Source organism: Micromesistius poutassou (genome assembly GCF_964030765.1).
Source record: "Micromesistius poutassou genome assembly, chromosome: 1".
NCBI lineage: Eukaryota > Metazoa > Chordata > Actinopteri > Gadiformes > Gadidae > Micromesistius > Micromesistius poutassou.
The window spans coordinates 9,266,976-9,294,814 of record NC_140271.1 but is presented as its reverse complement, the minus strand read 5'-3'; the positions used below and the strand labels follow the sequence as shown (position 1 = coordinate 9,294,814).

At 40.5% G+C, this 27,839-nt stretch overlaps 2 protein-coding genes across 2 annotated transcripts in view; both read left to right on the top strand.

Moving 5' to 3' along the window:
* The window catches only part of cacnb1 (calcium channel, voltage-dependent, beta 1 subunit), a gene marked incomplete at its 5' end in the record, with an annotated part of 28,261 nt that extends 25,247 nt beyond the window's left edge, over positions 1-3,014 (top strand). Inside the window, one exon of the mRNA XM_084488550.1 lies at positions 782-3,014. Coding sequence (XP_084344676.1) covers positions 782-1,333 — 552 coding nt within the window. The 3' untranslated portion in view covers positions 1,334-3,014. The remainder of the gene's footprint in view (positions 1-781) is intronic.
* Positions 3,015-9,722: 6,708 nt separating this feature from the next.
* LOC311334954 (beta-1,4 N-acetylgalactosaminyltransferase 2-like) lies at positions 9,723-24,083 on the top strand. Its single transcript, XM_084463401.1, has 12 exons — positions 9,723-9,954; positions 16,134-16,261; positions 18,314-18,457; positions 19,033-19,139; positions 19,302-19,339; positions 20,387-20,453; positions 20,544-20,657; positions 20,860-20,946; positions 21,062-21,243; positions 21,399-21,542; positions 21,647-21,875; positions 22,572-24,083. The coding sequence occupies exons 2-12, from the start codon at positions 16,134-16,136 to the stop codon at positions 22,754-22,756; spliced, it is 1,425 nt and encodes a 474-aa protein (XP_084319527.1). The 5' UTR covers positions 9,723-9,954; the 3' UTR covers positions 22,757-24,083.
* Positions 24,084-27,839: the final 3,756 nt, after the last annotated feature.

The window sequence follows — 27,839 nt, the reverse complement described above, 5'->3', positions numbered from 1 at the left end:
CATTCAAGTGCCTGTGATTGACAGGCAAGATGGACTCCTTGAACCAATCAGGGTATAGATGCTAGAAACTGGTCAAACAGTCTGAAACAAATTTGTACGCAGTCTAAACTCAAAATGATCTCAGTGTTTGGAGTTGTAAACCAGACAGATATTCTTACACAGCATTTCACTCACTCATAGTTGACCGATGGCATCAACTTACACTCAAATTATATGTTAGAAATTGTACCTACAGCACCATTAACTGCCTGGGAATGTGTAATAGTTTGGAGGGCGATTCAATGCTCAATGTTATGTTATAGATTGGATGCATGTGAGGTGTGTATAACTGCTAATTGTTTTAATACTGCAACTTTTTTTATTAAGGATAATGTGTCAAAATTACAAATGCTGTGTTTCCATCCAACTATTACATCCAACTTTACCTGTTTTTCAGAATTAAATTGATATTATTTCTTTGTGAGGGCCATTGGTCATGTTAGATTCTGTCCAACAAAACATTGAACATCATTCACAGGATCTCTCACACTTAGACTGTGTGGATATGGATGGCAACCCAGCTACGAATAACTTGTTTTGCATGAATACTAATGTTCAGACAAGAACAAACATGCCTATTACTCATGCCTATTAAGGCTTATCTCTGTTGTCTCCCTCATAACTGCATGGCTTTGCTTTACCGTTTGTCTCTCTGCATGCAATGTGTGCGTGTGTGTGTGTGTGTGTGTGCGCGCGTGTGTGCGTGTTTGTTTCCATAACACATGGGTATGGCTGAATCCAGGGACCATACCTGTTACCAGGAGAACAGAAGAGAGAAAGCACTCTAACAGAGTGCGGTGGGAGTGGCAGTCTCCATGACTACGTGACAGACCTGGGGGGAAAGCCTCAACAACCGCCTCAGCAACATCCCCAGCAACAGAAGCCAAACCTGCGGTCCTCGCGTGGCCAGCTGCGGAGCGGCAGTGGGCGGGGCCTGTCCCGGCAAGACACCTTTGACTCGGAGACGCAGGGCAGCCGCGACTCGGCCTACACCGAGGCTGGCGACTCGTGCATGGACATCGAGACGGACCCCTGCGAGGAGCCCCAGCCATACGGAGGAGGAGGGGGGGGCCTGCGGCCGGCGCCGCACCACAGCCGCCAGGCCTCCTGGGAAGACGAGGGGGCGGAGCCCGACCAGGAGAACCTGAACCAGCCCGCCATGCCCAACCAGCAGCCGCCTCACGGACGCGCCAAGCTGCGGGAGCGCTACTGCCAGGACACATCCGAGACGGGGAACAACGTGGGTTGCAACAAGAACCAAGACGACTGGGGGAGGGATGTTTACATCCGCTAAACACACGACCACCGTCGCCACCGCCGCACTAAACCACCATACCAGTATAGAAGCTCATGGCGGTCGAGGGATGATGGCAAGGGTGGGGAAGTGTGTTGACAGGGGGTAGGTCAAGTGTGGATTTTGGAGCCTTTTCAAGCAGCCATATGATTTTTTACATATTTTTCTTCACTTTAGAGTACAGTGTAAAGAAATACATCCCCTGCCAGGTGTCATCCTAAACATGTTATTTTAGCAATTCAATTAATTTGTTGAAATATATATAATGTACCGGTCTGTTGTGGGTCTTTTTGTCCCCCCCTTACATTAATACTGCATGAACCCCACTGAATTGAATTGGCAGCACGAGGCGGGGTTGTTTTTGAGGCTTAACTCTTTGGTCAAAGTGCACAAGGTTAAGGCTTTGGCCACCTCTGTCCTCGGCTGTCTTAAACAGGGTCTGATATCATCATCCTCATGTACAGTGTGGGCTTTCTCTTCTTTCTTTCTTTCTTTCCCTTCTTTCCTTCTTTCAACTTCCACTTACTTGATTGCTGCTGGAATTAAACATTTTTTCAATTTATTCATTTTTAATGCGGGGAATAGTTGTTGATTTTCACACCTTCCATTATGAAAACACCCAGACCTTAAAACGATTATCTAGTGGGGAGGTTGAAACTGTAAGGAATTGTCAACTTGGTTTCACACATGGCAACTCCCTCTCTCTCTCTCTCTCTCTCTCTTCTGGATTGACCTTGTAAACGAATTGTACTTACTGTTTACGTCCAACGCCTTCTTGCACGTTGCGCTAGGTTTTGCGGGTGCTGCAAGGCAATAGCTTTGGTCACTGTCGTGTTCACTCATACATCGATTTCAATGGCGAACATTCAGACTGACTTCATGCCCAAATGAGACGTTTACACACTTTCACACATGCCTTTACTCAACAGAAACTGACTAACAACAAACTAACTAACATTTCTATTGAACCATCTCATTTAGATTGCTGACATTCGGTAGGAATGTATTGGTGTGTGAATGAAGTCTCCTGCCTTATTCACCAACATCACAAGGCGCACAACCCAATCCAGAAGTGCCGAATTGTCCCTCCAAGCCATGTCTGCCCACGTCGAGGTGGGATGTCTTAACCGTGTAAAACTTGTTTGCATACCATGTGTGTGTCTTTGTCTATTGTCTTTTGAACCCTCAACACCATAGCCCTCAACGGTTGCTATACAGAACGTTTTTTTTTTTTTGCAATAGCTTTGTTTATGTTTTAATGCATACTGAATAATTTTTTTATTTATTTATATATATATATATATATATATATAAATAAAACGTTTAGTGTAGTGTAGTGGTGAAGCACTCACTAAGTCCCTAACTGCTAGAAAGAATATTCAGTTTGTGTTTTTTTTCTTGTCTTTAGCGATGGTAGATAAGAGGAGTACCACGTTTGACAGGAAGACAGGTGCAATCTAAGTGTCTCAGGAGGAGACTTTGGCCTGGTATGTCTTCAGTCAAATAAATAAATATTAAATTATGATCAGTAAATAACGTTATTGTTGCATTATCGCAATTGTTAAAAAAAAGATATAATATGTATCATTGGTGCCTGATTGTAGCTACAATATGCTTTTTCTGCCTTTCGTTTTTAATCAGTGGATAAATTCGTATTTTAAGTAAAAATTTAAATCAGAAATATTGTATTGTCGATCTTTTGATGAGGTGTCAATCCGGTATTTGTTTGAGAAACACGAGACACAAACAGACAGTGTAAAACAGGTCTTATCAGTATGAACCGTGGCTCCGATTTTCATTTAATTATGTGACTTGTCACACAAGTTATCCACAGTTCATGTGTAGGCTATCTTAAAAACTTTAGTATACATTTTTTCCACATAAAGGCCAATAAAGGTGCTTACCCGGAGTGCATAAGGACAATAATATTATTGTGATACAGAGATTATACATTAACATTGCCTATTTTCAGAGGGACGTCGTGTCTATCTATTTAACTATTTGCTCAGGGTGGGTTTACTATTTGCTCCACTTCGAAAACGACAGTCAAGGCAGCCGACCCAGCTTTTTGCTGTACGCGTATATACTAGCCATTACGGTAATAGCGTCTCAGAACTGTTTTAAAAAAAAATGCACTCGTCCTGTATACCAATTGACAGTCAATAGAAGCCTTATCAATTTAAAAAGAAACGCCCTGTTATCATAGACTAATTACACTTCAGGGTTATAGTACACGACCCCATAGTGTGACCCAGTAAGTTTCAAGACATTCTGATGTCTGGTTTCAAAATAAAAGTCCACCAAATATTAGCATATGAGACAAATTACATGAATTTGGATTTCAATTAAAAGAAAACGCCCTGTTATCCCAAACTAATTCCACATCAGGGTTATAGCACACGACCCCATAGTGTGACCCAGTAAGTTTCGAGACATTCTGATGTCTGGTTTCAAAATAAAAGTCCACCAAATATGAACATATGGGAAATATTACATGAATCTGGCTTTCAATTAAAAGAAAACGCCCTGTTATCCCAAACTAATTCGACATCAGAATTATAGTACTCAACCCCATAGTGGGACCCAGTAAGTTTCAAGACATTCTGATGTCTGGTTTCAAAATAAAAGTCACCAAATATGAACATATGAGAAATATTACATGAATCTGGCTTTCAATTAAAAGAAAACGCCCTGTTATCCCAAACTAATTCCACATCAGGGTTATAGCACACGACCCCATAGTGGGACCCAGTAAGTTTCAAGACATTCTGATGTCTGGTTTCAAAATAAAAGTCCACCAAATATGAACATATGAGAAATATTACATGAATCTGGCTTTCAATTAAAAGAAAACGCCCTGTTATCCCAAATGAATTCCACATCAGGGTTATAGCACACGACCCCATAGTGGGACCCAGTAAGTTTCAAGACATTCTGACGTGTAGTTTCAGAATAAAAGTCCACCAAATATTAACATATGACACAAATTACATGAATTTGGATTTCAATTAAAAGAAAATGCCCTGTTATCCAAAACGAATTCCACATCAGGGTTATAGTACTCGATCCCATAGTGGGACCCAGTAAGTTTCAAGACATTCTGATGTCTGGTTTCAAAATAAAAGTTCACCAAATATGAACATATGAGAAATATTACATGAATCTGGCTTTCAATTAAAAGAAAACGCCCTGTTATCCCAAATTAATTCCACATAATGGTTATAGTACACGACCCCATAGTGGGACCCAGTAAGTTTCAAGACATTCTGATGTGTAGTTTCAGAATAAAAGTCCACCAAATATTAGCATATGAGACAAATTACATGAATTTGGATTTCAATTAAAATAAAACGCCCTGTTATCCCAAACTAATTCCACATCAGGGTTATAGCACACGACCCCATAGTGTGACCCAGTAAGTTTCGAGACATTCTGATGTCTGGTTTCAAAATAAAAGTCCACCAAATATGAACATATGGGAAATATTACATGAATCTGGCTTTCAATTAAAAGAAAACGCCCTGTTATCCCAAACTAATTCCACATCAGGGTTATAGCACACGACCCCATAGTGTGACCCAGTAAGTTTCGAGACATTCTGATGTCTGGTTTCAAAATAAAAGTCCACCAAATATGAACATATGGGAAATATTACATGAATCTGGCTTTCAATTAAAAGAAAACGCCCTGTTATCCCAAACTAATTCGACATCAGAATTATAGTACTCAACCCCATAGTGGGACCCAGTAAGTTTCAAGACATTCTGATGTCTGGTTTCAAAATAAAAGTCACCAAATATGAACATATGAGAAATATTACATGAATCTGGCTTTCAATTAAAAGAAAACGCCCTGTTATCCCAAACTAATTCCACATCAGGGTTATAGCACACGACCCCATAGTGGGACCCAGTAAGTTTCAAGACATTCTGATGTCTGGTTTCAAAATAAAAGTCCACCAAATATGAACATATGAGAAATATTACATGAATCTGGCTTTCAATTAAAAGAAAACGCCCTGTTATCCCAAATGAATTCCACATCAGGGTTATAGCACACGACCCCATAGTGGGACCCAGTAAGTTTCAAGACATTCTGACGTGTAGTTTCAGAATAAAAGTCCACCAAATATTAACATATGACACAAATTACATGAATTTGGATTTCAATTAAAAGAAAATGCCCTGTTATCCAAAACGAATTCCACATCAGGGTTATAGTACTCGATCCCATAGTGGGACCCAGTAAGTTTCAAGACATTCTGATGTCTGGTTTCAAAATAAAAGTTCACCAAATATGAACATATGAGAAATATTACATGAATCTGGCTTTCAATTAAAAGAAAACGCCCTGTTATCCCAAATTAATTCCACATAATGGTTATAGTACACGACCCCATAGTGGGACCCAGTAAGTTTCAAGACATTCTGATGTGTAGTTTCAGAATAAAAGTCCACCAAATATTAGCATATGAGACAAATTACATGAATTTGGATTTCAATTAAAATAAAACGCCCTGTTATCCCAAACTAATTCCACATCAGGGTTATAGCACACGACCCCATAGTGTGACCCAGTAAGTTTCGAGACATTCTGATGTCTGGTTTCAAAATAAAAGTCCACCAAATATGAACATATGGGAAATATTACATGAATCTGGCTTTCAATTAAAAGAAAACGCCCTGTTATCCCAAACTAATTCGACATCAGAATTATAGTACTCAACCCCATAGTGGGACCCAGTAAGTTTCAAGACATTCTGATGTCTGGTTTCAAAATAAAAGTCCACCAAATATGAACATATGAGAAATATTACATGAATCTGGCTTTCAATTAAAAGAAAACGCCCTGTTATCCCAAACTAATTCCATATCAGGGTTATAGCACTCGACCCCATAGTGGGACCCAGTAAGTTTCAAGACATTCTGATGTCTGGTTTCAAAATAAAAGTCCACCAAATATGAACATATGAGAAATATTACATGAATCTGGCTTTCAATTAAAAGAAAACGCCCTGTTATCCCAAATTAATTCCACATCATGGTTATAGTACACGACCCCATAGTGGGACCCAGTAAGTTTCAAGACATTCTGATGTGTAGTTTCAGAATAAAAGTCCACCAAATATTAACATATGAGACAAATTACATGAATTTGGATTTCAATTAAAAGAAAACGCCCTGTTATCCCAAGCTAATTCCACATCAGGGTTATAGTACACGACCCCATAGTGGGACCCAGTAAGTCCATTCTGATGTGGAGTTTCAGAATAAAAGTCCACCAAATATTAACATATTTTAAATAACAAATTAGGCAAAACCTGGCAAAACTATTATAGCAATAATACCTAGAAATGTTGTCAATCAATCAGAAGTCTTTACATTGAGAGGACTTTTAATTTGAATATATAATGTCTATGATAAGAGGGCATTTCCTTTTAAATTGAATCCAAATTCATATGTAATATGTCTCATATGTTAATATTTGGTGGACTTTTATTTTGAAACCAGACATCAGAATGTCTTGAAACTTACTGGGTGAAACTATGGGGTAATGTACTATAACTCTGATGTGGAATTACTCTGGGATAACAGGGCGTTTTCTTTTAATTGAAATCCAAATTCATGTAATTTGTCTCATATGCTAATATTTGGTGGACTTTTATTTTGAAACCAGACATCAGAATGGCTTGAAACTTACTGGGTCCCACTATGGGGTTGAGTACTATAATTATGATGTGGAATTAGTTTGGGATAACAGGGCATTTTCTTTTAATTGAAATCCAAATTCATGTAATTTGTGTCATATGTTAATATTTGGTGGACTTTTATTCTGAAACTACACATCAGAATGTCTTGAAACTTACTGGGTCCCACTATGGGGTCGTGTACTATAACCCTGATGTGGAATTAGTCTGGGATAACAGGGCGTTTTCTTTTAATTTAAATCCAAATTCATGTAATTTGTCTCATATGTTAATATTTGGTGGACTTTTATTCTGAAACTACACATCAGAATGTCTTGAAACTTACTGGGTCCCACTATGGGGTCGTGTACTATAACTCTGATGTGGAATTAGTCTGGGATAACAGGGCGTTTTCTTTTAATTGAAATCCAAATTCATGTAATTTGTGTCATATGTTAATATTTGGTGGACTTTTATTCTGAAACTACACATCAGAATGTCTTGAAACTTACTGGGTCCCACTATGGGGTCGTGTACTATAACCCTGATGTGGAATTAGTCTGGGATAACAGGGCGTTTTCTTTTAATTTAAATCCAAATTCATGTAATTTGTGTCATATGTTAATATTTGGTGGACTTTTATTCTGAAACTACACATCAGAATGTCTTGAAACTTACTGGGTCCCACTATGGGGTCGTGTACTATAACCCTGATGTGGAATTCGTTTGGGATAACAGGGCGTTTTCTTTTAATTGAAATCCAAATTAATGTAATTTGTGTCATATGTTAATATTTGGTGGACTTTTATTCTGAAACTACACATCAGAATGTCTTGAAACTTACTGGGTCACACTATGGGGTCGTGTACTATAACCCTGATGTGGAATTAGTTTGGGATAACAGGGCGTTTTCTTTTGATTGAAATCCAAATTCATGTAATTTGTCTCATATGCTAATATTTGGTGGACTTTTATTTTGAAACCAGACATCAGAATGTCTTGAAACTTACTGGGTCACACTATGGGGTCGTGTACTATAACCCTGAAGTGTAATTAGTCTATGATAACAGGGCGTTTCTTTTTAAATTGATAAGGCTTCTATTGACTGTCAATTAGTATACCCGACGAGTGCATTTAAAAAAAAAAACAGTTCTGAGACGCTATTACCGTAATGGCTAGTATATACGCGTACAGCAAAAAGCTGGGTCGGCTGCCTTGACTGTCGTTTTCGAAGTGTCGGCTGGCTTGACCGCAGTCTGAGTGTCGAGGTGTGTCCCTGAGCAAGACGCCTCAGCCCAACTGCTCATGACGAGCTGGCTGATGCCTTGCATGGCTGACCCTGCCGTTTGTGTGTGAATGTGTGTATGAATGGTTGTAAGTCGCTAGAAGCGTCTGCTAAATTCCCTCAAATGTAAATCACCTCAAATGTTTATCTTTTTCCACAAGAGTTGAGGCAAATTGCCTCACTACCAGCCATACACGAATTGTAAAGATAATGAACGCTCAAACCAAGTAGACTCAGTGTTGGGGGTAACGAGTTACAAGCAAAGGTTTACAGTAACGATATTACTATATATCGGTAACTACACTACTTTACTAGACTTAGGAACGTACGTTCCTGCGTTACCCAAGCCGTGTTTGCCTGTGTAAATTTCTGATCTGTTTAAGTGGTGCGTGCATGAGTGCGGCTTGCCCCCCCTCCCCCACCCCCACCCCCACCCCCCCTCAACAATTCCGCAACCGCCTTCACCGCTGCCCAAGAGCATTTCCGTTTTAATTGTAGGGGATAAAGTGACCTTTATTTTTATATTTTTTATTGAAAGTAAAGTAATAGGCTTAAGTAGTGAAGTTACTTTACGAATACAGTAAAGTCATCTCATTACAATTTACAAATAACTTTTACTTAATTAAACAATACGAGCCTAACTCTTCAAAAGCAGAGCAAATGCAGCACATGTTATGCAAATGTTTATCTTTAAACATTTGCATATCTATCTTTATGTTTATCTTTTGATGGGCAAAATTAACCTAACGGACACATTACATTACGAATATAGTCAACTCTGGGTCCAAACCTAACAAACACAACACACCACACATTCAAGAGGGTCAAGATGACCCTCGAGCCCCCCTATCAGTCTGCGGAGAACACTCTGCCACAGCTAGATGGCGAGGACACACATATCACACAGAAAGACAACACAACCCGGAGGCTCAGGGACAAGAGAACCCTCTATAACCCACACAAAGTCTAGCACACACACCTGGCTAGGAAAGAACTATAAGTTTCACATGCACCGGATCACGGGTGCACTTCCGAAGCAGAACTTCCACGGAGGCGAAGCTCCAGACGACCTCAGCGCTGTTAGGGGACGTAGAATATTCGATCTCTCACGCTTTATGAATCAGTATTACCTACTTTATTACCTCTCCGTCTCATTTTATCTGGTCAAGTAACTAGACAGACTGTTTTTCCCAACACTTTCCACAAGAAGTTGACTTAGGCGAACTGCCTAAGTACAATTCCTTCCCCCCCGGCCCCGCCCCCGCCAACAATCAGCGGACGTACACCCCCCCCCCGCCAACAATCAGCGGACGTACACCCCCCGCCCCCCCCCCCCCCCAACAATCTGCGCTTAGCATACGCTCAAACCAAGACTAAACATTATTCAACATTGGGTCCGATTCCGCACACAATTAACCGTCCTTAATTAAACAATAGGCTACGAGCCTAACTCTTCAAAAGCAGAGCAAATGCAGCTCTTATGTCAAGAAAGAAGACAATAAACATCATCAATGATTGTCTCAATGAGATATGAAGTAGGTCTAGCGACACCACTCCCCTGTCTGTGTCTCAAACCAACTCGGCCGAATGAAAGGAATTTGTATTTCCGTCACCTGAAGGTTACTTGATGCACCTGACTCCGTGTGAAGGGTAAGTAGCCGAATCACGATGTTATTGAAGCTATTATTTAATTGTCGATTGATTTAGCTTAAATATAAATTCTATTGAAAATAATAATTGGTGTTTTTGTTTATGGAAACACCAACTCACTCACTGTTTAGTTTTTTTTTGGCTGTTAAATAAAGGCCTGCAGTTAAAGCCTAAAGGTTTAAATGTCTTTGAGCCTATTATTTTATCAAAGTAGGCCTACGATAGTTAAAGGACGATTCACAGAAATAATGCGGACCTCTTTGTACTGTAATAACTCTAATACAAAATCGCACGGACTGAGATTTGGACTGCCCAACTATAAAATAATTGAATAAATAAATAATATATATATTTTTTTAAATTGCAAAAATACCGGAAATGTTGACTAGCCTTTTTTTAATTTGTTTAAGTGTGTGGGTTTGAATGTCCAATAGTTAATTCAGTTTTATTTAAGTTTATTTAAGTAACAGCATGTCATTAGGCCTATGTTTAACATAAACTTTAATCTTTATTATTAAAAAATGATTAGGTTAGGACGATTCTAAGGGCCAGCACTGACATGGAACCCTCAGAGCATATTATTATTATTACTATAAGTATTGTATTGCTGTTATCATAAGCAAGTTAATGTGATTAAAACATATTTTTATTTATATAATTATAATTATAATATAGGCCTATATATTTTTTATATACTTTTTTTAATAGATAGGCCTATAATTAATAAAATTATAGCTTATCTATGAAAACGTTACGAATGAACAAACTTGGGCTTTGTTTCTCCGTTATTGCCACATTTTGAAGTAGGCCTATAGCTTTTTTATTGAACCCTCTTGACAGAGCGTAATCCAGTCGGTGCGTTTATGAAAGGATTTTGTTGTCAAGATTAGACACGTCGTCGTCGAAGAAGCAGCAACGAATAACAGCAACGAAAAGCGAGGCAACAGAAAGCTGAGACTGAGAAATGGCGCAGACAGTTAATCACCCATTTTTTTCCAAAGAAAGTTTATAATTTTGCTAGGTCTATTCATTCCTTCCTTTGGTGCCCATTATCTGATATAGATTCAATTGTAATTTGAAAATCATGAAACAGGAAATTCATTCATATATATATTAATCAATAAATGTAGGAGACATGTGGATAAACTGTTCTTGTTTAGGCCTACTGAGGAAGTTTGCAGCAGCAAGGCCTACGCTCACTTTCGTATAGGCTACTTACTTATCCACTATAGCTATAGCCAACTCTCTAAATACTGACACCTAGTGGTGAAAAGTAATAGCAGGGTATGATGTAGGTCTGTGTCTTTTCTCACAAAATGTACAGTTGTTTAGAGCCGACGGGCCATTACTGTTGTTTGACAAACTTTGGAAACATATTGACCTAAAAAATGACTCAATTGACTCAAAATGCACACAATCTCTAGCGGGGCCCCTGCCCATAGTAGGCTATAACGCGATCGTGTGTGGCGCATTTAATATAGGCCTACAACACCGCCCATTATATCATAACGCTCATACACAACGATGGTAGGTACTAAAACGTATTGTGGCGACTACTGCCGTGGACGCCTGTTCGGGTTCTGCGCAGGGGGGCATGGGAATTTGCTATTGCGGGAATAGACGTTCCCGTTGTATTTGTTGGGAGTGGTTTAAGGGTGTTTAGTTAAGTGGGATTAATGGGTTAGGGTTGTTGGAGTGTAGTTCTGTAATCATGTTGTGTTCTTTGTGTCGCACCGTTATTGAGAATGTCATGTAGGCCTGTGTGTTGGGTGCGCTGTGTTCCATGCGAAGTGTGTGCGTTAAAATAAAGGTAGACATGGTCGAGCGGTATATACCGCTCGACCATGTCTACCTTTATTTTTTTTTCACCGCTACAATGCGGCAGCGTAATCATTACTACCGATTTGTTTTGCACTTTATTCAGTTTTGGGCATTTCCTCCCAGTGCAAATATGTTTAAATGAGTTACTGAAAGCAGTGTTCTGATTTGGGATCAATTAATCGTTTTTAAACCTATGTTGTGAGTAATATAGAAGAAGATATTTAAAAGATTGTTGCAAGTGGCCTGTATGCATGGCCTTCACATGTTTTTTTTGCAAAGCTGTACATGTCTTAAAGATATTGATGTGGATGTTTCCATCATTCTCATATAATGTAATTTACATTTTACATTTCTCACAGTGCAAATATGTTTTTGAGTTTCTGAAAGCAGTATTTTAAGATATATGTAATTATAATTTGTAAGCCCATGTTGCAAATATAACAACAAAAAAAAACTTTAAAATGTTGATGCATGATTGTGGACTATATGGAAATAATACAATTCCAGGTCTTCTGGAAATGTTTTTGGTCACTGTGTCATAATTCAGCTTAATATTTAATATATTGTTCCTTAAGGCACACTCATTAACGAGAAAATGTCCAACTGGCACTACATGTTGAAAAGGTTGCTGACCCCTGATGTTCATATATAGAGCATTCAAGATTGTTATTTCATGAAGCTGGTTATAATGGAGTTTAATGCTGAAATGAGCAGGTGACTTAAACTTATGAACTGTAGTGTATTCAGTAATTAATCTAGCATACTTTCATTAAATAAATCAATTCAAGTTAACATTTAAGAGTATAATTAGGCTATACTGAGCCTAATCTATTTATACCAGAGATTTTCTTAAAATTAAGTTAATACCTTTGTATAGCTCATTTGCATGTGTATAGCTCACAGAATCAGCATTTACATGTTAAAGCTTCCCCTACAATTAGGGGGAGGGGGGTCATGGGGTGTATATGGGGCTCATGTCAACTTCACTAAAGCCTGACTCTGTGCTCTTCTTGGCCGTCGCTACAGTAGCACACATTAGGCGTGGGTCGTAAACGTTTTATCGTAAAAGATAAGCCGCCGGTGCTTAGGTCGTAGCATTAACGGATGGAGAGCTCTTATCTTCTACGGTTGTCAACCACTAAGTTTCCGTCAGATGGCTGCGGCCGTAAGAACAACGTCATAGAAGACTTGACCTTGGCTGCTGTCGTCAAGTCTTCAATAGTTCACCACCAGGTTCACTGGACAAGAGCGTTGTTATATCGAAACATTTTATTTAAACGTTTTGAAATATAAGCTAACACATTGCATTTCCTGAATAATAATAAATAATATTTTTTATATAATGTCATTATATATATTTTAATCTTTATGCCTATATCTAAATTATATAATTGAATTACAATAACAAGATATTTGGCAAATCCGAACGAGATGTTTTCAAGAGCTCGTATTATCGTCTATGGGTGTTAACCACTAGATGGCGGAGTTTCAACGCAATGGTTGCGGTCATTCCTATGGAGAAAGTCATCGAAAACTAACTTTTATTGAAGACTGATGACAAGCCTTGGATTAGTTCACCATCACTTTGTCGCTTTGTATTTCTGTGAACATTTTGAACAAATAATTCTATATATTGTAGGCTACTTATACACATTTGTAAACTTGTTACCAGGGCCGATGGACTGCAGGTGTAAGTGGGACAGGCTTGGGGGGGCCCAAGGCAGAGGGGGCCCATGGGAAATTTGAAAGAAAAAAAAAAAAGTTGTTATTTTTTAGGTGCCAAGCACAAAGTGTGCGAAGGCAACTGATTGAAATTCTAGTTGTTATTATTTATATTCCGCCACGTTTGCATTGCACATGCCCTACCGATCGCACGCTTTTTACAAAACTCACTAGACGCGTAGAGGTTGCCCCAAAATTAGCACACAGCAAATATTTCACTGATTGGCCCAAAGGTGGCGCTATACGGCAATTCACCATGACGTCACACTATGTTCTTCCGGGTGGCAAAAGCCGATGCATTCTCCGTTGGCACCACTAGTAAACAAACCCTTCCACGATCGAGAAAAACAGAGTAAATGGCTTGAATTAAGGATTTTCTTCTTGCGGGGTGCTACGGGACGTCTCATTAATATATATATATATATATATATATATATATATATATATATATATATATATATATATATATAATATATTATATTATATTAATATCGTTTTCGTCATCGTTTCAACTTCAGATCAACAACAATGTTTTGTTGACTGTGTGACATAGTCTTTATTGTTATTTATTTATTATTATTTATTATTATTATTATTTGTGTTTACAGCCGGCTGGATGGCTTCTGGTCAGTGGTAGCCGCTCGTTCTGCCACCCGGAAGTGTCGTTACGGCTATTGTTTACTAACATTCTGAAATGCCGTATACCAACTGCCCAAAAATGCAAACTTTGCACAAGCATAACTCGTAACCGGTTTGACCTACACTCATGAAACTTTGCACACACATGCATATCCACATGCTGAACAAATATGCCTCAAGAACCTATGACTTGCGGGTGGTCCGATTTTCCACCATTTTGAATTTAGTTAAAAACAGTAAATTGCCTAACGATCCCAGGTTTTTCGACTTTGACAAAAATCCTTTAGCCCATATCATCTATGGACCATTATCTTCAATCTGACATAAAGATTAGTCTGTACATTCAAGTTTAAAGCACCCATGAGCCATTGAGTTCTAAAACGGGCGTGGTTTAAACCACGAAAATAGTTAATTGCTCATATCAACATCAAGTTGGACTCTTATGATGTTGACCCCAATACAAAAGTTGTTCATAATCAAATTCTGAACAAGATAAACTCAACATATTTTCAAATAGGGCGTGGCATCGAAATGGGCGTGGCCTGTCACTAAAATCGCCACAGTTCATAGACGCAATGTTTGATTTGAGCGGGACCGACACAGTGGCTATTGGGGTCCAAAGGTCCAACTCAAGTAAAATTAGAGACCGTAATAGTTATGAATATGAAATTCACAGGACACGTGTAGGCTGGTGCCTGTAGCTCACATAGCAAAAATCGTGTTTGTCATATTTGTAGCGCCCCCTATAGGAACTTTAAAAAGAAGCCCCTGTGCCACGTTTCACCAATATGTATGAGACTTGGTAGGCACATATAACGTGCCAATACCTACAGAAAAGCCTCTTGGACCCATGCCCCAAAACCCACAGGAAGTCGGCTATTTTCATTTTCGCTCTCGGCGGCCATTTTAAATTTCTTGCTTTGTATTTGAACAAACTCCTCCTAGGGAATTTATCGGATCTGCTTCCAAATTGGTCAGTACAGTCATGAAATGGTGCTGAATAAACGCTGTGCTATTTGTGACTGTACGTTGAAGGGTGTGTCCGTGGCGTGACGTCAAAGTTGGCCACTTTGAATGGAATTTCACAGCATGGCCTGTCACTAAAATCGCCACAGTTCAAAGATGCAATGTTTGATTTGAATGGGACCGACACAGTGGCTGTTGGAGTCCAACTGCTCAGTTAATATGAAGTTGATTGCCAAAACAACACAGTCGCCAGAGGCTAAAAATCGTCGGAAATCGTCAAAATTTTACTTAATGCCAAAAGGCTGGGTTAACTTAACCCCATCAGCATCAAACTTAATGGTTAGGTTAGGGTTAGGTTTAGGGCGTGTCCGTGCCGAGACGGTCGGCTCAGCGGGGCGGTCGGCTCAGGCTTGGCACCTTAAACGCTGCTCGCAGCTTTAATTTTTTTGGGGATTGTTGCGAAAATAGTTTAATAGCATAACTAAATGTCATGCGGCAATATGTCACAGCCATTCTTAACTCCGTCATCATTGCTAAAACGAACAGAGACAACCCAAAGCAAGAGCAGACAATCGGCTACACTTTCAAATGATGAGGCCTTGGTTATTAAGGTAAAGAATAAATAAAGTGTACGGTAGGCTAATATTGCAACAGCAGGCTACTGATTTAAAGCAACCTAATATAAAATTAATACTAAGCCGTTATTAGGCTACATGATAAATAATAACCTATGGCATATAGGCTAGTTAGCCGCAGACGTCATTGCAGGACTTCTTGTATATAGGGCCCAGAATTTGGTGCTATGCCCCTGCTTGTTACACGTCCATTTACCACCAACCCCATTGGCACCTGTAACTCCAGAACTTGTTTTCAGGGATTCATAAATTGTTATCTTATCTGATCTTGTTTGTGGATTAGTGTACATTCTCCATTAATATTGTTAAATAAAATGATACAGTTGAGGTTAGCCCAGAAAAGAGAAGACTCTTCATTTATTTTGGGCTAATCTGTGTCTTTCTCTGTGTCTCCAGATGCCCTCATTTGGCAGAACAAAATTGCTGCTGCTGCTGTCTATTGTTATCTTCAGTGGGATGAGCTACCTCTGGCTTGCCACCAACAATACGGTAGAGAAAATGATTGACACCCCAAAGAAAAAGTGGTAAGGCTCAAAGTGGATTTGCATGTACACGTGTGTGATTGTTCTGCCATTCTCAGTGCAATGTTTATGTTTTAACTCTAATTAGGGACCGAGCCAAACATGGCAAGGTCCCTATTGAAACCCTCGTGTTTCTTCTTCTTATTATTTTACCTCATCTTCGACTGCATTTTTCCCCCCCTGCACATATTCGAAAACTCATTTTTATTTGGCACTTTTTGTGGGACTGCTGTAAAATTTGATATTCTAGCCCTCAAATTCACATTCGCCCCTAGGTGGCGCTATACCAACTATGCCAAAATTTCAACGTTTGCACAAGCATTACTCGTCACCGGTTGGACCTAAACTCATGAAACTTTGCACACATATGCAAATCCTCATAATGAACAAATTTGCAGATACTAACTTAGCACTTCCGGTAGCCAGATTTCCCGCCATTTTGAATTTAGTTAAAAACAGTAAATTCCCCAAGGATCCCAGGTTTTTCGACTTTGACGAAATTCCTTTGGCACATATCATCTATGGCCCATTATCTTCAATCTGACATAAGGATTAGTCTGTAGGATAAATTTCAAAGTACCCATGAGCCATTGAGTTCAAAAAGGGGTGTGTTTTTCACCCCAAAAATAGTAAATTGCACATATCTACATTAATTGGACTCCTATGGTGTTGGACCTCTCTACTAAAGTTGTTCATAATCAAATTCTGAACAAGAATAAGTCAACAATTTTTCAAATGGGGCGTGGCATCGAAGTGGGCGTGGCCCGTTACTAAAATAGCCACAGTTCATAGACGCAATGTTTGATTTGAGCAGGACCAACTCATTGGCCGTTAGGTACCAAAGTTCTAACTGCTCACCAAAAATTAAGTCGATTTAAAAAAAAAACATGGCCGCCAGAGGAGGGTCGATCACTCTGCGGACACCGTAATAGTTATGAATATGAAATTCACAGGACACGTGTAAACTGGTGCCTCTAGCTCACATACCAAAATTCGTGTTTCTCATGTGTGTAGCGCCCCCTACAGGAACTTTAAAAAGCAGCCCCTGCGCCACGTTTCACCAATATGTATGAAAATCGGTAGGCACGTATAAGGTCCCATGACCTACAGAAAAGCCTCTTGGACCCATGCTCCAAACCCCACCGGAAGTCGGAAATTTTAATTTTTTCATTTTCACTCTCGGCGGCCATTTTCAATTTTTTTCACTTTTTTGCCTTGTATTTGAATGAACTCCTCCTACGGAATTTATCGGATCTGCTTCAAAATTGGTCAGTACAGTCATGAAGTGGTGCTAAACCAAAATCGTGCTATTTGGGACTGTACGTTGAAGGGCGTGTCCGTGGCGTGATGTCAAAGCTGGCCGTTTTGAATTCCGTGGTCTTATTTTCGCTTTTTTCCCCTTGTATTTGAACGAACTCCTCCTAGGGTATTTATCGGATCTGCTTCACAATTAGTCAGTACAGTCAAAACATGGTGCTCAACCAACGCCGTGTTATTTGTGACTGTACGTTGAAGGGCATGGCCGTGGCGTGCTGTCAAAGTTGGCCATTTGGAATGGAATTCTTTCACTTTTTCGCCTTGTATTTCAACTAACTCCTCCTAGGGAATTTATCAGATCATTGATCATTGATCAATTGATCATTGAAAAACTGCGCTTTTTAAAAACTGCGTGCATTGATGAACGGGACCTCGTGCCGGCTTGCGGCTGCGTCACGTGCGGTCCTAACATGTGCACATCTTGCCAGCACACATGTTACGACGGCACGTGACGCGGCCGCAAGCCGGCGCGATTTTTTTTTAAAACTGCGCTTTTTTAAAACTGCGCGCAGTGATGAACGGGACCTCGTACCATCTTGCGGCTGCGTCATGTGCGGTCCTAACATGTGCACATCTTGCCAGCACACATGTTAGGACGGCACGTGATGCGGCCGCAAGCCGGCGCGAGGTCCCGTTCATCACTGCGCGCAGTTTTAATGTTAATTATTTTTCTGGTATCCTTGCATATATGAAAAGTGCTCTATAATTAAAGTGTATTATTTTTAATATTACCTGTAGGTCCCCGCCTACCGGGCTAGTTAAGCCCCCGGCTTCCTGCACATGCCCAGCAAAGTCATTTGATCTGGCAGGGAGCATTCCTATTGCCAACCGAGCAGACACTCAGAAACGACGGGCAGAGGAGTACAAGAAGCACCAGGCTAGGTATGCATGGCCACCAGTACCAGGAACACAGGATGGAACAAAATGATGGTGGGGAGGCGAGACCCTCATAAAGAATTAATTAATTGATCTATTAATCAACAAATCAATTTCTTAAAGAATAATGTCTTAGATAGTTAAATTCAAGTTGTAATGATAGTTAATGTATTTGGCCTGTTTGCTAAGACCCCAGCTGAAATTTAGTAGTGGTCCATTTTATTAAAAAATGGTGTTTAGCAGCTCCCATAGCTGTAACTTTGTTTTTTCAACCCAAGTTAGCACGTACAAACTGCCCTGGATAGGTAATAGTAGGCTAAGGCCACAAATGCACAAGTTATGATTTAGTGTTTGTTTGTGACTGGTGATTGTCGGAGAAGCCAGTATTTTGACTTGGCTCATTGTTTGTTGTCATATCATGGTCATTTTATGATTTAGTAGAGTAACTGTTACATAGTGTACCTTTTTTTATTCAGTTTGAAAATAAGTAAATTGACATTAGTTGATTATTGGTTAATTGGCATATTGTTTTGTATTGGTTAATTGATTTGTGGATTCTAATATTTATCTCCTGTGTCCAGAACAAGCTCCATTTTGAACACACTCCTCTTTGCTCCGTCCAACTCTCCACTGCAGTATCCCATTCAGGGTTTCACAGTACGCCCCTTGGTCCCCACTCTCATTCCAGGTACAGTACGTTGCACTTTGGTGATTCAATAAAATCGGATCAGCCAGATATACATATAATGTATGTGCAATGTGCTTTTTCCTCAGTATCCTTTCAGACTTAATTTTATGTTCAATGTATTCCTCAGGAAATAGTTTCACCCCGAAAGATATTTTGTTTCAGGTTTAGCATTGTACGGTGTTCAAAGGAGCAGCTACAAGGTTGGTAGTAAAACTCAAGTCAAAATCAGTATACAAGGGACATTGTTGGACGTCTTGGAGCTACAGGTTAAATTTCCCTGATTCCATCTTATGTCTAACCAGCATCAACACAAGTCCCCCTAACTAACATAATCATTTGTTTCTCATCAAGCAATATTCAAAATGTCTTTTCTATCCCTTTAATGACATGGCTATGGGTGCGTCTTTATCAGAGTTTTTCAAGCAGAGCTGTTGGGGACTTTTGGGTTTTCTTGGCAGCACTCTTTGACTGGAACAATGCCGTTCATTTCCAATATATTTCTGCTTTCCTTCCTCTTCCTTCCTTTGATTCCACACAGCTTGCATAAACAGAGTGCTGCTGTTTGACGTTCTGCATTTCACTTCCGGCCTTCCTTCTGATGTTTGCGCAACATAGGTGACTGCAAACAACCAATTCAGTTTCAATAAGTGGAGGACAGGAGTGTCTTATCAATGCTTAACCAGTAGGTGACTCTGTGGGTCTGTCGGCCATTGAGAGATTAGTCATCATGCACTAGCATACAAATCCCTCCTGAAGTGTGAGCTGGAATATTTTGCTCACCAATACTAAAATGAGACTGGACTAGTGGGCCATTTCCAAGGCACTTTGACAGATGAAGGGAAACCAGCAGCTCGGCTACTTCAGCCTGTAATGGAATTTGGTCACAACCTTTCTAGTCACGTTGTCGACTCTCAAATTTAAGCTAATGCCTTCCTAGAGATTGTGGGATTTCCTAAATTTAATTAACGCCACATAAACCAAAAACACGTTGCTAGCTCATTAATTTTTTGTTCTATCAACATATTTGGCATCTTTAGGCTATGAGTGGTGTTATGGTTTGAAATCCATGAGTGAGTACTAGTAATAATAATATTTTGTCTTATTGAACCGAGGCCTACTTGGTTAGGAAAACGGACAACAGACAGGTTGTGAGTTAAAAAGTAGAAATATTCTAATAATCCTTTTTCATTTGAGCACGGCTAAGTACTCACTCACTCACTCTCAACACACTTCTCCTTGTGTAACAGGTATCACTACTGGTCACCAATGGTGTCCTCAGTCTAGGCAGCCCAAGTGAAGCACAGAGTGTCAAAGGTAATTCATGAACTCCATCATTTCAATGTGTAACTAAACTACCTGTCACTGGGATTGACTTGTATGATATGATTTGTGAAAAACCAATAGGGGACAGAAAGAAACAGCTGATCTTGGAGACACTGAACTTAGAGGAACTCAACAAACTTCTGGCGAAGGTCACCTACACCATCCCTGTGTACCACATACACACCGGAGACCTGGGTACTCTTAACACCTTTTCAATTGGTGTATGGGTTATGTCATTGAAAGAAACATACTGAACGTGTGGTCAGATTTAAAAATAATATTTAGGCACGTTAATGTGATGTTCTCATTTTGCATTCAAAGCCTTCCAATGATACTGTGGTTAATGTTATGGGTCTCAAATCATATTAAGGCTGGATGTTTTTAATTTGTTTTGCAGTTCACTTCTCATTTGAGCATCATGAATCTGTGTTCCCCATCGTCATTCGGCAACCAACCGTACCTGTGCTTTTCGACATGGGAACAAGTATAAAACGTTTTTCCTTAGAAATCTTCAATTTTTACCGTTGAGTAGAATCATGAACCCTTACATTCTTCCTCTCTCCCCCCCCCCCCTTCCACACACACAAACTTTTTCAAAGACATTAGCGACCAAGTGACAGTCACCACCAAGACCTTTATGCGCTACAAAGAGTTGAAGGTGCTCATAAGAAGCTTAAGACAATTCTACAAAGACATGGTGCTCATCGTGGCCGATGACAGCTTTACTACAGAAAAGATCACAGAGGAAAATGTTCTGCAATACATCATGCCTGGGGGACAGGTAGGCATATATTGGAACCATGTGCACCATGTACACAACAGAATGTCTTTCCTGTGCTTGGACATCATATAAGAGTAGTCTAGCATAATGTGTAACACATTGAAAATAATCAATTAACCCAATTCAAGTTAATGTCAAATCTTTCCCTTCCACAGGGCTGGTTTGCTGGCAGAACCCTGGCTGTCTCTCAAGTCACCACCAAGTACTTTCTTTGGGTGGATGACGACTTTCTATTCACTGACCAAACAAAGATAGAGGATCTGGTGGAGGTGATGGAGGCAACACCAGAGTTGGATGTGGTGAGAATCACATTATTCATAGACCAAATAAATGCTTACTTTTTTACACTATGAATAAAGCATGAGTAGGTGTGAGGATATATTGTCTCGTTATCTTCTTTTAGGTTGGGGGTTCAGTGGGTGGAAACCAGTTCTACTTCTCCATCGACTATGAGGAAGGCGATGGAGTCACTGGAGGCTGTATGGACAGGAAGTCCAACATAAAGTTCCAATCACTACCAAATTACCCAAAATGCTCCATAGTCAATGGGGTGGTCAACTTCTTCCTGGCTCGTACCGATGCTGTGAATAGAGTGAGATTTGACCCCAAGCTGAAGAGAGTGGCACATTCAGGTATGTTCCCGGCCATATCTATAAGATGTCGCCCTTGGGGGACTGTGTACATGCATCCACAATGAAAGAAAAACCTAAAGCAATAAAAGGGGGTGATCATGGGGAGTTTTCTTGTGCTTTACTGGTAAAGACAGGGCAATCCAAAGTAGGTCTTGAGTCTTTAATTGCTAGCTAACAATACAACTATTATAGAGGGAGCTATGCCGTTCATGGATGTGAAATTACCTCATGTTTGGAGCAGTTGCACAAGCACTGAGAAGCACTGAAATACGACATGACAAGCAAGGCCGATAAATATAGGGGTTATTTCAATTCAGCAGGCAAATATTTTGCATAATATGCATATTTCTAGCTTTGCGGTATCATGAATTGGACAGCAGTGCTAAGTGTTGGCAGCCATTGTGACATGGGCAGCAGGTCTTTCATAAATATTGCCTTTTTGAATATGCCATAAAAAGTGAAAACCACTATAACAATGAAATCATTCAGTTGTAGTCTTGTCACTGTTGCGAGGACTTGTAGTTCCGTAGAGATATCCAATTTTTTCATTAACAATAACATCCTGCCTTTTCTGTTTATATTTTTAATTTTCAATTAAATCCTCCCCCAAAAGTAAGAGACTTATCGGTTGAACACTGGAAGCACTCCTGCTACTTTATTATTGTCTTAACATCCAATTGTTTTTTTTCTCTATAGAATTCTTCATGGATGGTCTTGGCCAGTTGATGGTTGCTTCGTGTGGCCATGTTTCCATTGACCATCAGCCGAGAGGGGTCAATGCTCAATATGGTCTGTTCAGACACCCCGGAAAGACTGATGTGCAGTATAAACTACAGCTGCACTACTACAAAAACCATCTAGAATGTATCCACTACGGATAGGAAGAATCCCGATGGATCCATACACCATAAGAAAAAGTCATCTTCCAGTACTATGTATGTTTTCCCATAAGCAACCTCTATTGGCTTAAGGGGTTGCTACAGTAATCATTTTCAGACAAGTTATTAATTTATTTTGGACGATAAAATGATATACTAGTTGATATATATATATGTCATGCAGCAAATACCTGTAGAAAAGTGACAGTGCGGGTCAAAGCTGTAGTCACCTTGTTTCATTAATGCAGTTTTATTAGAATGTCATTGAAATGCCCAAGTTGTGGCAAAAGTACACACATTCTTTACTGAATAAGTATAGATACTCATGTAAAAAAGACTTGGGAATGTCTTGTTGCTGCTCGGAATCTGCTCCGTCTGCAATGTTTGCTGGTTCACCTTCATCCATCCTCAATCGCTATGCTACTAGTTCTCCAATAGACGCCATCTCTCTGCATTGAAGTCACCCTCGCTCCTCTGCGAATATAATCACTGATAGTGTAGGATAATGTTACGGTGCCCTTAGAATTATAATCAATATCATGTGCTATATGAAGAGATTCTTGCTTCTTTGAAATGTTATTGAATGTTCTCTGCCACCAGTATTCACTAATATTCAGGCTTGTGGACCAAGGTGACACTAGGCAGCATCACCCAGAGAGATTCAGATAGACAAAGCATCTATAACATTTGTTTAATGACAGGCTACGCCCCTGGTGTGAAGAGTCTGCACAGTTGCCTTCAGGGCTTTCATAACAAGATTGTCATGTTCGGCCATTGTTTATTGTTTGCCCCTCGCCGTCCGCCAGATATTTGATTGTGTCTCAATTCAGGGGCCACATCCTTCGAAGGAAGCGGTCTATGAAGGTGTGGCCTTCGTAGACTGCGAAGGCCGAACCGAAAGCCGAACGAGCGTTGTTAAATGAGAATGGACACCAGATTGAAACATGGCGCACATTCATTCCTATGGAAACTGCTCAGTGGCGCAGGGCAACATCAAGGAGAGAATTGCTTCCGCATCATGGGAGCCTAGCCACGCCCTAGTGCATGACTTTCCGGATGTAGAAATATTCTCGTTCTCTAGCATTGTAGCATCATAAGCTGGGAGTCCCAATTTACGACGGTGCAGCGCGCACAGGCAGGCACAGAGCCAGCGACAGGCTCTCTGAGATTGTTTCTGAACCTGTGTGTGCGCGCTTGTGCGTTTGAGAGTACAAAGCCCTACCTTTTAAGTTGAACTGAGTTGTACAGTTTACTTTTATTTGGTTTTCTTTTGATGAATTTGCTGGCAATCTGAGATTGTTCTTTTATTGATTAATAAAATGTTTTCAACCATGAATTAAATGGTTTGCTCTTCATGTGCAACAGTATTATTTTTTACACCTGAACACAATGAATGTAAACTACCTCATTTTCAAACCTTAACACCTCAGTAACCACCTCACTTATTAAAGAGTGGCTAAGCGACTTATTATACTCTTATTTGGCTACTTTTACAACCTTTTGTGTTGGCATGTAAATATCCAGTCCAAATCTAACATTAGTTGTAGCATTGTGTCTATACTTGAGATAAACATCAGCTGATAAGAACGCGGCACACATCCATCTTACCAGAGAATGACTAATGACGAGAACTGGCACTCTCTGGTGACTTCCGGTTTCTGAACTGACATCTCTGTCCATGCGAGGGCGCTCGCCAGTGAGTGCAGAATGAATGGGAGTCGACGGGGTTTCACCCTCAAATTCCACTTTTCTCAGGGTGTAATTTTGAGAGTCACATTCAAAAAAAGGGGGGGGGGGGCTAAAAGAATACACTCAGCTGAATATTGCATTTTTAAGTTCACTTAACTGTTCTAAAAATCAGTTTAAAAAGATGATGACGTCACTGCCAGAGACAGACAGACAGACAGACAGTTACGACCGGCTCAAGGTCACAACACATAGAAGGACACCATACTAAGTATGATGCAAAATAATGTTTATTTACAACCAAAAAGAAGTACAACACAAACAAAGGCTGGGATCTTGTCAGGAAGTTGAGAGAGAGAGCCGGAGGGAGGATCCACTTATATAGGCTGCACCCACAGCTTCATGCAGGTGCCCGCAATCACCACTCAGGAGGCTGCAACTTAAAGAGACATGGCAGACACATACAACAGGATAGACAAAATATATATTGACACGTAACACCCCCTCCCTTAAGATGACAGCCATGCTGTCAGCATTGACATTCTAGGGCACACGTGAGAGGGCATCGGCCACAACATTATCACAGCCCTTCTTATGCCGAATCTCGATATTAAAGTTCTGCGCCATTAGAGCCCACCGCATGAGCCGTTGGTTATTGTTATACATGCGGTTTAGGAAGACTAGAGGGTTGTGATCGGTGAAAACCAACACCGGCTGTGGCGTTGAGGCAACATAAGCTTCGAAATGTTGGAGGGCCCAAAGCATGGCTAAAGCCTCTTTTTTGATAGTGCTATATCTACCTTGGGCTGCAGAGAACTTTTTGGAAAAATAGCAAACAACAACACTGGAGAAGAGCTGAGAAGAGCTTTTACAGACTGAAAAGCCAGCTCACACCTGGTGTCCCCCAACAAATCCTTGATGGGGCTAAGGAGATCAGTCAAAGGAGACACAATGGCAGCAAAGTTACGGCAGAACCCTCTATAATAACCAGCTAGTCCAAGAAAGCGACGCAGTTCCCTCTTAGTGGTGGGAGCAGGGAACTCAGTGATAGCTGTTATTTTGGCATCCACTGGCCACACTTGACCCTGACCAACCTTTTTGCCAAGATAAGTGATGGTGGCCTTGGCAAACTCACATTTTGCCAGATTCAGTGTGAGGGAAGCATCTTGCAAACACTGAAACACAACAGACAAGGTTTCCACATGGGACTGCCAGTCAGCAGAATAGACTACCACATCATCAAGATAGACCTCACAATTTGCTACACCAGACAGCACCCTTTGTATAAGGCGATGAAAGGTGGCAGGGGCATTACACATACCAAATGCCATGACTGTATATTGCATAAAACTGTCTGGTGTCACAAATGCAGAGATCTCAGACGCACAAGGTGTTAAAGGTACCTGCCAGTAGCCCTTTAGCAGGTCCAGCTTGGTGACATAGCGAGCAGCTCCAACTCTATCAATGCAATCTTCGACACGAGGGAGAGGAAAAGAATCTGGTTTAGTTACAGCATTGGTTTTCCTGAAATCAGTACAAAAGCGTGGGGTTCCATCAGACTTTGGCACTAATAAACATGGAGAGCTCCAGGCACTGAAGCTGGGAAAAGCCAGGCCATGCTGTTGCAAATACTCAACCTCTCTTTGCATCTGAGCTCTTTTTGTGGGATTCACATGATAGGCATGCTGCTTAATAGGAAGACAGTCACCAACATCAATGTCATGCTGCAACACAGTGGTTTGGGTTGGTACATCTGAGAACAGTGTATGATGATGTTCGATTAACTTAAGAATGTCACTCTTATCTGTCCCAGAAAGATGAGACAGGTAATTCTCCAAATTACCTAACACTTCAGAATTCGGCAGCCGAGCACACAGACCAGGAGCATCTTGCATCACTAGAGCATCAACCTGAGGAGAATAGCATGGCAACACTGCTGTTAAAGCTACAGGCAACACCTTAGCTGGAGACTGAGACAAAGACTGAGCGGCTGCTGTATCTCTTAGGATACAAATTGGAACAAATGTCTCTGACTCCGAGGTGGCCACTAACCCCTCCATCCGGAAAGGTGCAAAAAGATCAGGCTCAGTGCTGCCTTCACTGGGCTCACTCAGACCTTTCCCCAACCCAGGCCTATCTTCAGTAAGCTGACTGAGACCATCTTCGGCACCAGGCAGACATGACACAGAAGCTAGCAATGCCACTGGCTTAGCTTTCTGTTTCCTACTAAGAGCATAACAGTCAGCTATTACATGACCAGGCTTTTTACAAAAAAAACAAACTCTCTCAGAATTTCCAGAGCCAGAACTAGCAGGTTTGGTAGCAAAAACGGAAGAACCAGGACCGTTACTACCAGCTTTAAAACAAAGAGGACGAGGATAAGCATGGTTCCTAGTTTCACAAGGTTTATCATTAAAGACTGCTTTGTGGGCCAGGACATATTCATCAGCAAGCACAGTGGCATCCCCAATTTTGGCTACACGCTGCTCACTAAGATAGGTGGCAACTGCTTCCGGAACACAGTTTTTGAATTCTTCCAAAAGTACCAACTCACAAAGTTGCTCTTTAGTTTCAGCTTTTTGAGATGCACACCACCTATTAAACAGAATTTCCTTCTCCCTGGCAAATTCTACAAAGGTCTGCTTGTCAACCCTACGACTACCTCTAAACCGCTGCCTATAGGCCTCTGGGACCAGCTCATAGGCCCGCAAGATGGCTTTAACAATTTTGTAGTCAGCGCTTTGGTTAAGCGTTAATGAAGAGTAGACCTCCTGTGCTTTACCTGTTAAGACACACTGCAGCAACAATGTCCATACAGCTTTAGGCCATTCAAACGTGGTGGCTACATGCTCAAAATGGGAAAAGTATCTTTCCACCTCTTCTTCAGAGAAATGAGGAACTAAACTAATGTTCTTCCCATCATCAAACCGAGGAGAAGCAGAAGATGTACGAGAACTAGCACTCTGAGACTGCGTCTCAAATGACCTCATCTCCAATTCTTTCATTCTCTCATGTACCAGCTGCAACCTCGCCATTTCGAACTTCCTCCCCTCTTTCTCTATCTTTTGCCTCAATTTCTAACTGCTTTATTTTGAACTGCAACTCCAACTCTTGCAAACGAACAGATTGAGCATCCTGAGTTTGTAACTTTACAGCCTCTGATTTACTACCAGACACCTTAACAGGATCACTTAAGTCAAAATCCTCAGACTCACCCAAGAGCACTCCCTGTTGACTAAGAGCAGTAACTACTCTGGCTCTCAGCTCATCTTTCTTAAGGGAAATTGATGCAGTTTCAATGCAGTAGTGTTCTGCAATGGACATGAGCTGTGCCTTGCTGCAATGAAAAAGCTGTTCTGCTGTAGGAGCTTCTCTAAACTTCTTTAGGTCAAACTCCATA